Source organism: Betta splendens, chromosome 14 (assembly GCF_900634795.4).
Source record: "Betta splendens chromosome 14, fBetSpl5.4, whole genome shotgun sequence".
In the NCBI taxonomy this organism is placed as follows: Eukaryota; Metazoa; Chordata; class Actinopteri; order Anabantiformes; family Osphronemidae; genus Betta; species Betta splendens.
This window is the reverse complement of record NC_040894.2, coordinates 5,924,864-5,940,234: the sequence shown is the minus strand read 5'-3', so window position 1 is coordinate 5,940,234 and position 15,371 is coordinate 5,924,864. Positions and strand designations below refer to the sequence as shown.

General features: G+C 44.9%; 1 protein-coding gene across 8 annotated transcripts in view; it reads left to right on the top strand.

Annotated features, from left to right (window-relative positions):
- ncam1a (neural cell adhesion molecule 1a) overlaps positions 1-15,371 on the top strand; it is a 147,266-nt gene that overhangs the window by 45,487 nt on the left and 86,408 nt on the right. For 7 of the 8 annotated variants that reach the window (XM_055514442.1, XM_055514440.1, XM_055514441.1 and 4 more), the window contains exon 1: positions 2,643-2,736. The exons of the other annotated variant lie outside the window; for it this stretch is intronic. In XM_055514442.1, coding sequence (XP_055370417.1) covers positions 2,658-2,736 — 79 coding nt within the window. In that variant the 5' untranslated portion in view covers positions 2,643-2,657. Of the gene's footprint in view, positions 1-2,642; positions 2,737-15,371 lie in introns of those variants that run through there. 8 annotated transcript variants of the gene reach the window in all.

The following is a 15,371-nucleotide window of genomic DNA, read 5'->3' as shown; positions in this document are numbered from 1 at the left end:
TAAAATTATACTCTAACTTGAAATTATGAATTTACAAGTTTGTTCTTGTTTAGCATTTTGCTTTTAAATAGTGTTCTGAAAGTAAAGTTGACTCATCACTGCAGACTAGTTCCAGTGGTTCAGTATCAGGTTTATTTTAGGATCGGGCTTCTCATTAATTGGTTTGAGCAAAATGTGTGTGTGTGTGTGTGTGTGTGTGTGTGTGTGTGTGTGTTTTTGTTTTTTGGGGGGTGGACTTCCCGCTTTAAGAGACGTCTGTGGGAGTGCGAGTGCACATATGGCCTTGCGTGACCTAGTTGTTTGTCCTCCTTTCCAGCTCTCGGAGGGTTAGATTGAAATTCAGGTTGGGTTTCCGTTTGGCTAAAGGCAAGTACGGAGTCATTGTCTTCAGTCTAACAACTCACGGTTCGCGCGGGGCACGGCTGCTGTTGGTTTAATAATATTGCAACACAGACTGGGCAGTGAGGCTTAGCAGGATTGCATTACAATATCAGCCGCTCTCTTCCCGGCCTCAGACTCACCAGCTCCACGTTTGTGGCTCCTTTTTAGTCATTTTCCGTGTTTCGCCGCGATCATAACATGTGGGCTACAATTGCCTTTTTAAAAATAGTCCTACTTTGGGGCAGAGCAGTGGAGCGTTTGTGATGTGTAACAGGGAGCGTTGAAGGTAATTTAACAGGTTGTACTTCGGGGGGAGAGACAGGACAGATGGTTAGGATGGAGCGTGCGTGTTAAAGGACACGATAGATGCAAATAGTGCTCACTCGGCCTTTCTCCACCTCTGCAGAAACAATAGGCTTGATGCTGTTTGACATGGATGAGTAGTGCGCTTTCACTCTGTCTCTGCCTCTGTCTTCCTTGCTCTGAATATATTTCACAGCTGTTCTAGAGGGCTGTGAGGAACTCGCTGCAAGTATTAGCAGTCTGGTGTTGCACCTCTTGGTGGCAAACAGTTTTAAAGCCACTGAGGCTCAGAGGACACGTTGGAAATGCAGACTAGTTAATAGATTTCATTAAGAGAATGGCGAAATGGATGCCTGACTTTGCGTCTCTGTAGAGGAGAGGAAGCAGATTCCGTTCATTGGAAGTGACAAATGACTGCAAATGGAATGCTTAAAACCAGGAAACCTTCACCTCCCCCTGGTCAATAAGCTGCTGCTGCCGCTTTGGTCCCTATTGTTTTAATTTACAGGCAAACCTTGGCATCAGCGCTACAGTGGGTTGTTTGGAAAATACGTTTTTTCCACTGTTTCAAAGTATTTCAAAGTTTCGAAATATGAAGCCCAGCACTAAGCAACTACAGTAACATAATCTATATTGTACCTTGCAGCTCTGACACCACACAGTGACTCTAAGCAGCGGTGAATGCATTAGCACACGGAACGGGAAGACAGCAGCACAAAAGCCGTCTGTAACGCAATAAGAATGAATAAAGGTTTTTTAATGAGGAGACCTTCCCTCCGCTGACGCGCCGTCTGCCAATCTAATTGTTTCATTATTCTGAGTGGGAAGTAAGAGCAGCAGGGCTTTAACGCCGGGCTTCCAGGAGGCGCGGGTTAACAAGGTCAAGGCGCGATCCAGTCGTAAGTCAAAAGGACATTTATGATGTTACATCATGTAAAGGTCGTTCTTCACCCGCTGTTGTCTCCGCAGCCGGCGTCCGCTCCCCGCGGGAGCATCAAAGCCGTGCACAGCGTGTGTGTAATGTCGCTCATACTGTAGGTTTGTGAAGTGGGGTGTTGAAAGGTCCATATTCTGTCAAAGGGGGGGAAGCTTTAAAGGATGGGATGAAATGTGCAGCTATGGGATCGGCTGCAGCGTGTGTATGAATATTTACATTGGTTTTTTCTATATGTTCCTTTTTTTGCCGTTTCCTGTCACTTCTGGGCGACGCGTGTTGCTTCTGCCTTGTTTTAATCTCTGTGTTGGTCACTGTGAGCTGGTATGTTGGCAGCTCCGATGGGTTAAAAACAAAGCAAAACACAAAGCTCCAGTGCGATAATGGAATTCAAGCCGACGTCGTTCCCCAAAGCCGCTGGAAGAAGTGTGACGAAGGAAGGTCGCTCCCTGGAGCTCTTTGTTTTGTAGCGGCGGCGTCCTCTTTACTCACGGCGCAAAGTGCCAAACGGAAAAGTCCTGTGGATCCACAACAGCGCGCCGGCTTCTCTTTCTTTGCTCAGTTCATTTCCAGCGCTCTCAGAGGGATGGATCTTGTGGGCAGCGCGGCTGCAGGGCATGGCTGCCGTTCAACTGGGTTGAGTTATCAGCCATCGCGGCCCGGCTGCTGCAGGATTCGTGCTGCGGCGCACCTTCCCCGGGTGGAAACAGGGCCGCGTGCACGTTGAGGCTAACGGGCCGCCCGGCGTCACTTGACGCCGTGGTGCCGGATGGGAATAGAACAGTGGAGCGACACGGTTTTCTCAGTTATCAGGCGGCAGCTCCTGGGGTTAAACCCAACAGACCACATCTTTTGCAATTTGCTGCACTAGTTCTTATTTTCATTGCACCTGAACTTTTGCAGGGTCAGTTTGATTAGAACGGGATTTGAAATAGCTTTTTATGTGATGCCAGCAATGCACTTATGACTCTGCCCATAACAGTTATTCCTGACTCAGGTTTAATTCACTAGGTGCAAATATTGGTGAGGATTCGATAACATGGTGGTGTTGAGACCAGAACAAACCTCCATGGAGAGAAGATCTCCTTGTGAAGTGGATCTAGTCACTGTCGCAATAGGTAAATTGCATTTGTGGTCATAGCGGCACATTTATGTTGAACATAAACAGATGAAATATATATGCATGAACGTGATCCGCCCTGTTTTGTTTTCCTTTTCCTATTAAGGCAGCGCTTCTGTGGCCCTGATAATTCGATAGATAGACACTTTGAAGGATTCCGCTCCACGGCTGAATTTAGCATGCAGATAAAACACTTTTTGAGCTCTCCAAAGGTCATGGAGTGCTTTGATGTTATTTGACAGCATCGCGAACAAAAAAAAAAAAACTCTACCTGTCCTGAGCAAACACTTCTGACATTTTCCTCAAAGCAGCAGTGATGGAAAGCCAAATGCATAAGCATATGATCTTAGGTGAGCGGCTGACCTTGACAAGGCGGCGTTGGTGGAAATGCTTCAACCTTGGATGCTGCGTGAAACGGGAGCTGTGTAATTATGGATGAAGTTATCCAGACTTATTTAACTCAATATTGAGATCACAAGTGCAACTTTTTCTGTTGCTTGTGCTTTACACTGTAATTGTTGATAATCATGCAGCAGTAGGAAAAAAAAACAGCTTCGCATTTGCTTATAGTGCTCATTGTACAGTTCGTTTCACTGAAGTGCTTCGTGCTGAGGTCCTGACAGGAAGTTCTGAATGCTTGTCTTTGTGCTAACAGGACTTCATCAGTCAGAAATGTGGAGGTTATCTCGTGCCTCGCTCACATTCTGTCATTTATTAAATTTGAGAATCTGAGCGAGAAGCTGAGCCATCGTTTTGAATGCAGCCTGTGGAGTTTTCAATGCAAAACAGACTGAGTTTGTTGAACTTAAGTTTTCATTGCACTGTAGTTCCATGTGTCACTTTGCGTGTAAACCAAAAAAACCCAACAGCTCATCAAGACGACTGCTCCAAACAGGTTGCCTTTAATGAGTCGACTTCGTCCTCACACACGTGACGACGAGATCTTCACACCAGACGTCCTGAGGAAACGTCCCACAGTGCAGCGGTCGCCGGGTACGACGTCCGAGGACACGCCTCTCACGCCAGCGCTTCTCTGATGCGCTCCGATTCGCAGCCTTGCTTCGGTTCCTTTGACAGACGTGCGTCGTGAATGCGGTGCGTACGTACCCGCCACCCGTGACGGGCAGGAAGCAGGAAAATATGCCAATTTGGTTACTCTGAAATCCTTCTTGAGGGAGAGGTACATCTGAGAGCCTGAGCTTCTGCCTCTGTCTTTCATCGTCCTCCTCTCCTTTCATTCAGCCTATCGCCTCTGCTCGCATGCGTTCCCTCCCTCCTCCTCCTCTCCATTGCTTGCTTTTCACTCCGTCTCTTTGTTCTCGCCTTCTTCCGCTACACTTTAACTTCAACTTTGTTCTGTTCTGCAGTTTTTTTTTTTCCTCCTTCTCCTCTCCCTCTACGTTTCTCTGTCCCTCGTTTGTGCTCTCGGGGGGAGTTTTGGATCAGAGAGGCGTTTTGGTGCCAGGTTGCGACAAACCTTCGCGTTAATAAAAAAGGATGGATGGATGCGCGGCGGGAGCGGCGCGGGGATATTTTTCCGGCTAGTTTGCCATGTCTTGTTTAGCTGCGGTGGGAAGGAGTCCAAATCTTTATCAACAGTGCCCTCTCATTATCCAGGCAGCAGTTTGTAGTTTCACAGTCATATTTTAGCCGCTGTTGATTAGTGAGGAAATGACTCGTAGAACTGTAGCTATGACACAAGGTTCAAAACACAGGTGGACCAATCCACTAAATTGGCCCGCAGCAGTGCTCGTTCTCCTCAGAGCCGCCCGGTGGGGGGCGGCCTGCAAATTGCCCCCATTATTGAGTTAGTACAAGTGATGTGAGAACATGTAGAGTCGAGGCAATTCAGCCTTTTTAATCATGATCGACTTCCTTAGAGTCAAAGCGTGACACGTCGTCACGGACATCACAACACTGTCAGGGTGAGTTGGCAAGTTATAAGGCTCCGTACCCCCCCACCTACCAACATTAACCAACCTGGACACACTGACATTTCTGTATTACAATATTTCTGCTTCACTATTTCTTCAGTGCCTGTCAATCTCCTGAGCCCAAGCACTGAATAATGAAATAGTGTGAACTACAGTACAGCAGCCTGAAGAGCCCTAGGCTACAATTCTGGAATTAAGACAGATTCTAAAAGTTTAACAAGCTTTAATATTTCTAAAACCTTACTTCTCCAAATAAATAAAAACACTACATTATCAACGTCTCTGCACCATGTGGAGCTGCGGGATTTCTCTTTGGCAAACCTGAAAAGCACATTTGCCTGAATTTGAAACGTCCGCGATTTTAAAGTCACACTCTAACAACAAACCACTGACGAGTGAGGACAGAAATCCCACGGTCATCACTTCCAATGATGCCGAAGCGTCTGCTCGTCTCGGCCGCTCTCTACAGTCAGCAGCGCGCGGGCTGTGTTGTTATTCGCGCAGTGTGTTCGGCTGCTGAAGACGTCGTCATAGCAACTAGCAGATCTGTTGTTGCTGGAGCTCATTGAGACCAATCGGAGTGTGTGTGTGTGTGTGTGTGTGTGTGTGTGTGTGTTTGTGTGTGTGTGTGTGTGTGTGTGTGTGTGTGTGTCTGCTGTCTAATTGTCGGCGCTGCTGACCTGAGGGGATCGTCAGCCCAAACTGCTGATGACACTCTGAATCACAGCGACGCAACATCCTTTATTTCTCTGGGCTTCCCGAAAAAAAAAATCAAATCACAGACTACATTGGGATCGTTAATTCCTGAAAAGGGAAGACGTCATGGAAGGAGAACAGAAGTGCTATTGTCTTCTGCCTGAAGAAATATGTCTATGATCTAAAAACCGAGCTGCTAAACAGTACAGCAGGGGAGAGTTTGATGTCTTGAATAAATTTGCATCCCAGAGTGTTTGTGCTTGGCTCATAATCTTTAAATGAGCTGCTTATCTAGAAAGCATTGCCAGGCAAATTGTACTTCTGTGAAAGTTTTACGTGGTGTTTGCAGAAAGTAGCACTCGAAGTTCTCGCCGTCGAGGTTCGTGACGTAGTATGAAGACTGAGACTTTTATTTGGCAGACGTGAGTAATAATGCGTGAGGATGCTGCACTCAAAGCGAGCATAGCTGCATTCAAAGATGCTGCCTTTTAATGTTGATGTTGCAGCTCAACACCAATTAAACACTGTTCTTAGCTGCTGCAACGCTGGACTCATCTCACTCAATAACAAACTATCCACAGCAGCAGCAGCAGCCAGTTAACAGCTCATTGCTCAGTTGGCCGGCTCACAACTGTACTCTTGTTTCATGGTCACTGTCCTCAGTGTAATTTTCAGCCACAGCAGGTAGCTCTGACCCACTGTACACTGTGTTCTCGGCACCAAACAGCAAACAGACACAATTAGAGACACGGCGGAGCCACTGGAGGCGTTTAGCGGCTAAAAAGACGGAGATTTCTCTCAGGAGTTGGAGGCCAAGAAGCTATTAGAGTGAATCTTAGACCGCCATGAACCCTGTGGGGCCCACATGGTGACAGTGTGCAGCACAAGTTCATCACATCAGCCACACGAAGCGGTGGCTGATCGGTTACTGTGTCTCTAGCTCCGCTTAACAATGTCGGCGGACGGAAAATTGCAGCACTCGGCGCTAAGTGATGGGTTTTTAATGCAAGTTAAGGAAATACAAACATCATCTCTGCACTTCAGTTGATGCCTTCCCTCCTCGGGGTTCGCAACAGGTGTGAAATCCTGCAGCACTTCAGGAGCAATTCTTCACCTGGCTTCCCTCATGACACCATGTGGGCTTTAAGACTGATGGCTTTGTGACACAGCCCACTTCTCCCAGATTGTTTTCTGAAACTCTAATAGTGAAGGCAGCCTACATTTACTGCTTTCCCAGCCTTAAAATCATGCAGTGAGAGGAGGGAGGCTTCGGGTGGGGCGCTGGAAATTTATTGAATGCGTCTATTGTTGAGAAGAGGGCGTTTATTACTTTTGCATTTCATGGTAGTATTATAAAAGAGTATTAAATTCAATTTAACAGCATTAAATTTAAGAAGCATTAGAAAAATGTGGCATCAGCTGTGAATATACAAACAGGTCTGGGTCCAAAGAATAAAGATGTTCATTCTATCTCTACCAACTTTTTGAGGCTCATATCTGCTCAACAGCAGCACGTTGTCAGTTGGAGAAATGCCGAACGGGGCCACGTTCGCTGTCTCTTAACTTCCCGGGCCAAGAGGCTAAAACGGCCCGCTTCATTACACCAATAAGCGCCGGGCGCTGGCATTTTTCGAGGTCGGATCGAGCGACGCGCCGGTGACCCTCCGTGTAGGGGCACGGTGGGTTGTGACTGACATGCAGCTCTGACTTAATGCGTTCCAGTGCTCCGTTAAGCAGAGGGACATCTGCTCCGGTCAGATTGAATTTTGCTATTCTGATTATTAATACCGGCTAAATGAACCGTACCCTGTGCTGTTGTTGTAATTGTGTGAGAGGGATCAAGAGCATTCTGATGGGGCTGAGTGATTAAATAGCAAATAGCATAAAAGCGTAACCAGTACCTTGATTAAATAATAATTGAAATGTTCCCATATGGGGTCATTTTGAGGCGTTAGGAGGTTTAATGGACTAGCGTAAATGCTGGTGTCTGGGCCACAGGATATGGTTCATAAGCCATCAGCAAGCCCTTCAATGCCCGGATCAATGAGGAACAAGGCAGCACAAGCCCATTAGTGAATCACTGCCGCTCCAAGCTACGGTGAGCCTCTGTCTGGGCTCACGCACACGCACGCGCGCCTCATAAACGGCTGGCTTTATTTGTCCACTGTCAGATGAATCAATAGCTGCTGATTTCGTAGCAAACCCGAGCTGATCATCAATTCACACAAGCACGCCCACGCACACTTAGCATCCTTTTCATTTTTCAAGTCCCAGCGGAGCAGCGTGTGTGAAGCCACTCAAATGACCAACGGATGGGGCTATTTTTGAATTCCGCGCAGATCGTCGGTACCTTTTCAACACCTCGTCTGATTGCGGCTCCAAGAGATACGCTGGCATTTTGAATTTTTGTGCTTTCATTGAGAGTCACAAAAGCTAATAAATGCTTTCATGGAAAGCCAGGACAAAGGGTGAAAGTTTTTTTTCTCCATTACTAGAAAAATGATCAGAAATTTAAAATACCATGCCATTAGATGAAGAGCTCTTGGACTTGATTACTGTCTGCTTTCTCACCTCCGTTGTGCATGATCTTTATTAAAAAGTAAAAAGCCTGAACTTTGATAGTCTCCTGTGAGCTAATGTGTGGAAATGATTGGAGGAATCTGCCACATACATCACCCGCTCCGTCTTCTCTATTTTGAACCAAATTAATCTTGTATTCACAGTTACAGTATTTGATCTAGACAAATGCAGTAATGGCGTTTCTCACTACATTAGCCGTTAGGTCTGTGATTGATGAGGATATTTTTTTAGGCTGATGAAACTTTAAACCTTTTGAAATAAAAGAACAAGTGGAATATATAGTTCGAAGCACTGATTATGCAGCGGTGTTCTGACAGTCATCACAATCGAACAAACGCGGGTTGAATGAAAACCCATTATTACAGAAAAACATTTATTCGAGAGTTTTTAACTTCCTGATGCTAAATAAACACATCTTCAGGGCTGAAACTGCAATAAGCCTCACAACGGCAGTGAAAGGTTGAATCTGACGAAGGATCCATCTGACAGATCAGTCTGACATTTTTATTTGGTAACAAGTTTGACTGTAAGTTGTTTGACTTGTTATTGAAAAGCTTACAATGTGACACATATTATCGCATGTTGTGTTCGCATTGACGGGCGCCGTGTTTCTCCTCGTCGCCCCACTTTCCCTCTGCCATCAGCATAAACTTGCATGTAGGTCAGACTGCTGGTGTGGCTGCTGGACGCTGGTCGGATCGGCGCCGGTTCAGTTACAAGGCCCAGTTTCTTTTTTAACACGTAAACTGAGGAAACGCTTTCAGATAAATGTTTTGACGCCTTGTTACTGATAAAATAATTTTTTTTACAAACAAAAATGATTGGAAATATGATAAAGTCTGCAAGCCTATTTAGACAGAACTCTGCTTATCAGCGGAAATATGTTTGTCTTGTGTCCGGGTGCAGATGCTACGCTCAGCTTTCTGGTTGTTGGTGTGGGCTTTCAGGAATGAAGGACCAAAGCCTGTTAAGATAAGACTTTAGTCAGCAGAGCCGGGTCAGACTGATGGTAGCAAACAAACGTTTCACCACAGCAGCACATTTAGCAACTTAATTCAACCATACAGGGTAAAAGAAGCTTCTTAGGTCTTAGACTTCCCGCCTCTGTGCTGTTTTATATCCAGTAACGAGCAAAATAAACTCAGATGACGAGGTCAAACTACTAGTATCTGTTTAATTTCACTCCAGGTCCTAATGAGGATCATGTCTGCATGTTTTGGGTCTGTCCTGGGAGGTTGGTTTATGTGATATAGTTTTGTGATTGTGTGTACTCTTCAGTAGTTGTTCACATATTTTCTGATCATTCCTCCACTGATCAGGGACTAAATAAAATGTAGTTCTGAAATCATCTTATAATGAGGTTGTCCTCTCTGTACCTTTGGCTTTGAATATTAGTCCTCCTGCCTATAGACTAGCATCACATCAATGCGTCCATCTGCCAGAGCAAACAAAGACAGGGCTGCAAATGCAGCCGTTATTGACTTCGCTCTTCCTCACACTCTCTCGTGCTTTTTCCCTCTGAATATGGAGCATCCAGGATCAATATTTTTCCATTAGCAACAGCCTGGTGATTGGATGGCTGCGTGGTCACAGATGGGTAAGCATCAGAACAATGGGCAGCGACTATAGCCACTTAGTTAATTACAAGATCTTTGGTGTAATTCTCCTCTGGGGACTGTAAGGTCGACAGCTGGGTTGACATGTCTTTCACCAGCAGAAATGCATTTTTAACATTGTAGTGAAAAGGGAACATTGGCTTTTATTTAATAAGTGCATTCTACTGCATTATGATGCCAGAGCCACAGGGAAGCGAGCATGAGGACAAATACTGAGCGTCCCAATAAATAACTGAAGACATTTTGAGTGATGCTGTTAGCATTATGACGTTTGAGTGTTTGCTAACTATTCATTCTGTTGTGTTTCCATGAAAGTTTATCCCAATTGTTATGAAACCATGAAAATGAGTCCATGCCAGCTGTACTGTACCTACAGTACGTTCCCTGGGAGGCCGGATTCAGCAATAAACTGTGCTTCATAAAAAAACAAAAAACATAAAAAAACAGGTGCCAATGAGAAAAGAAACCAAATGTAAGTGCTCAACAGAGACATTGTGTCGATATCAGTGACAAACCCAGTGCGAGTCCACCAGGCCCTTCTAGAAGCACTTCCACTGCATCAACAATGAGGAAATGAAGACCCATCATGATATTTGTACTATGTTCACTATGCGCTGGACTGTAGGTGTGATTGTAATTGATTGGTGTAATTGGCACTGTCGAAGGCTTTGGGCCAATACTCTATCGGTGATATTGTATAACAGGAGAAGGGACGGGGGCGCTGATCAGTAAGAGGATATGCTGCCAGAAGGAGGGAGGGAGCAGAAAGGCCTCCTGACAATTGAAAGTAGTGCAGATCTCTGGAAAAAGGAGGACACATCATTTAACTAGCTAAGTAGCGTATTTTGGGAATAGCATGTGCAACATTTTGTTTTTTGGTCTTTAGGATGGTTTTGCAGTATCTATTTCTGGGCTACTGTGCTGGGACAGCAGGGACTGGGACTCCAGCTGCTTACATTAATATTTATGAGCGGCACCATTAGAATATCCTCAAACTGATAAACTCTGAGGGGAGTCCCGCAAGTCCATTTCACTTGATGCACAAACGCCTCTTCTTTACGAACCCTATTCTCTGGTTCTCTGCACTACCTCGACGCACCTTAATACACTCGCCGTCTGTGCTTTAGTCAGCTTGGCGACCTCTGTGTTCCTTGGCTTTGGGAAGGAGCCAGATCAGATGAATCGGGTGGGGATTCAACAGGTTCATCCCAGAAGTACCGGTAAATAGTCCGTGTGTCGGAAAATAGTTGCTCAACTCGCGTAGGAGCTTTTTGCTATGGAGATAACGCGCGAAAACGGCGGAGCACGAGCACCGATGGGCTCCAAAGTATGTTCCTCTCATTCCTGACGTTCTTCATTGATGATAAAGCGGGAAAAAGCAAAGAGCTTTGAGCCTCTGGCAGATAATAGCTGACACTTTAAAGACTCAAGGCAGAGAACAGCACAATGTTTCAAAGCGAGAACATACTGTACAGCTTTTCCACTGAACATAGTGGGAAATGTTTTGCTTGGGCCATTTTGCACAGCAGGGAAGCTGCCAACTGGATCCGATGGCATCTTGGAGCCGGTCGTATCAAATCTTATTCACGCTTAATGCACTTGAACACTAATAATTATCTATATATATATATTCTTGTTTCATCACTATGAAAGAGACAAATAGGTTTGCATGGTGTATTTATGAGTCACTTGAAGTTTTTATTTCAAAGATTCATAAAAAACCTCTGCTTGTTCAATACCAATGTATCCATTAAAGGAATTTAGTCGACAGAAGCAAAAGCGGCCGACCACAAAGAAGCTGAGCTCCGTGGAAGCAGCAGCTTTTTTAAAATATCTTGAATTATTAAGCCCAGCGGTGCTTTTCAAGTTGTGCCCAGTCACTTTGTTGCCACGTGGATCCTATAAATTTAAAACAACTTTTATCTTGTTGGCCAGCACATGACACGACGGCTCAAAGCCTTTGCTGCTGCATTATTCTGAAAGGGGGATGAAGCACATCTCGTGCACCGGAGCCTGCATTTCAAAGGTCTGCCATGAGATATGAAGACATTGTGCACACACTGCAACGAGAGGGGTTGAAGCATTTGTCTTGTTTTAGGATTGGGTTTTTTTGTCATTTTTTGTCATTTTTTGTATTTATTGCTGCTGATTTGTGCTGCACTACCATAACCAGCCTGACTTCCTCTGCTTTACTCAGCAAAGATGCAGCAGCACTCTAAGTCCAAGGCTCGTGGTTCCATATTAAAAAAAACAGTCTCTTAGTTGTTGATCCCACTAATCAAAGGATATAATCCACAAAAATAACCAGATTAAAGATATACGAGTACTTTTTATCCCAGTTCTTAATAGCTTGCTCACAGATATAGTCTGTTTAATTCACTATATTTTCATAGTGCATCACTTGCATATGATGTCTCTTGAAGACATTTTCTAAAGTTCTCACCTCTTCACTCACGTCCACGTTTGCCTTTGTGTGTAATTATGAGCTCCGTTATTGTAATTGCGAGTTAATCTGCTGTTATGCGATGTTGTCACACTATTTGTTCCTTTCCTCATTACAAAGAATTGGTTTTGAATTCTGACACAGCCATGAAAGTACCTTGAAAAAATGTGAATGTGAAATTCAGAATTTGATAAAACCCCGCTGTTTATTTCATGTAACCCTCTACATTCGACATTTTTGGTCTATTTACTCACTTTTCCCCCAATGTTGGGTTTCCCAGTGGTGCTTGTGCCCGAGGTTGATCGCATAGGGAAGACATTTATGGAGAATCATGCTGTGTTGAGTCAAATGAACCAAATATTCCACAGAATCACGTATCACGTCTGCCAACACGCTTTTACGTTGTCCTACTTATGAAACTCTGTATACTTGTTGTTTTTCGATAGCATCCCACAAGCTGCCAGTATCTTCCAGTCCCGCAATGCAGTGGCGGGGTAGAAACCAGTACTTTCACATGCATCGCTTTCACACTTTGCATGATGATAACGAGCTTTTCAAAGGATTGCTTAATTGGTGCTTCCGGTGTGTGCGGGGTAAGAATCCATTTATAGTAGCAGCACTTAATTCTCTAATCCCGTGGTGCTGCTACGTGGCAGTAGTGAAAAAGTCCAGGTGTCTTTTCAGCGGCGCTGCGCTGATGCAAATTCATGCTGGCATTTGCTGACAATGGGTGGGGGGGAATCAGCTTTTAATGTTGGTTTGATGAGCCGTTCTGGGGGGAAAAGGGAAACGCTTGCAAACTGGATTGACTGGCGGAAGCTGCGACGGCGCACATTCTCAGTTCCTCACCCCGAGGAAGCGCGATTATCTCCCTTTTACTCATCTTCTCCCCCCACGTCTCAATTAGTTTGTCGCTAAAATGAGCACAGTGATGTTTCTTTTTTTTTTTTTTAACCACGCCGCGCTTCACTGATCTGGTTAAAACAAAATGCTGTGGCCACTGTGTCTTGTGGCCTCTGGGGCCGTCTCACGTTTCAGTCACATTATCCCCTGGAACAACCTGCTGTCTGTCGACTGTAAAGACTCTATAGGCAGATATGGTTAAGACATTACAAGTAAATTTGAGTAAATTGAAATTTGCTGGCAACTGCTCATTGGAACCCTCTCAAAGACCACCACGGTTCCCCAGGCCCCACTTTGGCAACCACGGCTCCAGCAGATGAAAATACCCAGTTAATACAACCATCTGTTAAAATTCAGTTCTGGAAGATTCTTTTCTCCCGCAGACGTCTGTTGCCTAATGCCCACATATTATAAAAACAGATCCTCCTAATTAGAAACAAACGGTTTGTGAATTCTGGGGGACAAGCTCCCTGCTTGTGATCCGTGTGCTGAATGGAGCCGGATCCCAAATATGGGAAAAGGATTTAACTCTGTGTGTGTGTGTGTGTGTGTGTGTGTGTGTGTGTGTGTGTGTGTGTGTGTGTGTGTGTGTGTGTGTGTGTGTGTGTGTGTGTGTGTGGCTACAGTATATGTCTGTGTGGTTTGTTTGTGTATCTTCCTCATCATTTATTTTTCAAAGTGGGTTGGATGGTCTTTATTTCCTGCTGCTAAAAACACATGTAGCCTGTGTGAGAGGTGTTTATTTTCCGTATCTGCCGCAGCTCCGACTCCGTTTCTCTTTGCCTCATTCACGATTTGTTTTGATTTAGTCTTTCGACTCGGTCTTATTACGCGACTTTCCGGCAGCCCTCTGTTGCAATTAGGAGCAGAACCCCCTGGATGGGATGCGCCTCATTAATTTTAGTGGCTTTTAGGTGGAAGTTGTCAGTCTGCCAAGGCTACATTTGGTGGAACTATTGTTTGGAAAACATTTCTATGTTTATGAGCGTGGACGTCTGTTGCAGCTTGAAATACACAGAAATTATCTCCAGCTTAAACATAACTTCAATTATGTTCAATATATATTATACGCATCAGCGAGGCGTTGTACATACTGAAGGTTTTAGCCTTGTGCTGCTGTGATGCCGTACAATCACACAACACCCATTCACTATAAAGATGTCACGTTCAGCACTAGAAAGGTCACGGGGTCATGTGCGTCGTGCGCTAGATTAGCCGCCCACCTTAATTCTTCTGTTTTCACATAACCCAGTCTTTGTGTGAGTCACTGTGGGATGCAGCCATATTCTGCTCCACCTGCTCATAACCCAAGTGCTTAGATGTCTCTTCATTTGAAATGAATCCAAACGGCGCTCACTAGGAAAATATAACATCTGAGGAGGCACCGAATCAAGCAAAACTGGAGAATCCTGCTGCAGGAGAGACGGTTACACAATTACAGTACAGTAAGTGGATGCATTTGGGGGCGATGGGCTTTGACATTAGCGAGTGTCACATTCCAAAGTTTCCCTCTGCGTCTGCTTCTGAGCTGGACCTCGTGATGGAAACCAGCAGCCTCACGCCCGTGGCCTCGTGTGCAGTAACAGGTCATTTTTTCCGTCTAAGTTCAGCTGCCAAAAATGAACATCAGTTACCGTATCAGCACACTCACAGTGCACTCATAGCTGTATTCATAGTGAGTCAGGCCAGCATAAATGCAGGAGAGGATAAAGGCTGGCGCAGTGAGCGAGTACTTACTGTACTGCTCAACTAGTACTTCAAGGTTCGATTCAAACGTTTTAGATCTCGTTTTCTCAAAATTGGATTATCACCAACGTTTAGTCACTTTCTTCTCTCATTTCACCGATATTCTTTGAGTTGTACCACGATCTCCTTGTCCGCTTCACAAAGACAAACCTGTCGTGCTCTCGTGGTTTTAGTGATAATATTGTCAGGATAAATCCAGGCTGAGTTCTCAGGAAATTACCAAAACATTCCAGGATATATTTTCTTGTCTTCATACCGATGCCCCAGGACTGTTGTGAACAAGCAAAAGGAAATTTTCTAGAGCTTTTGTGGAATAGATGCAAAGATAGCGTTGCGATTTTGTTCAGCTTTACTTTGTATTAGACATATATTGGACGACAAAAATGAGCATCTTAAGAAAAGGCAGCCAATATTTAGTGAGACAAAGAGAGTCCATCATCTGGGATACTCACTTGAAAATTCCCCCTTCATTGCTTTGTGCTATGTTGACTTTTCCAGTCATGGAGGAAAAATCGGAGCACTCTGGAAATCTGAGGACTGTGGTTACGGCATTTGGTCAAACGTTTTAGCGAAAGCCAGCGTTCTCATCACTGTGCTATGCGTATTTGCATAAGTGAAACCTGTAGCAGGAGCCGCCTGAATCAGCATTAGTAGCAGCATCAGAGCGACTCCGGCGCCGCTGGCCTGAAGAAGCTGGGTGATTATAAATACACGC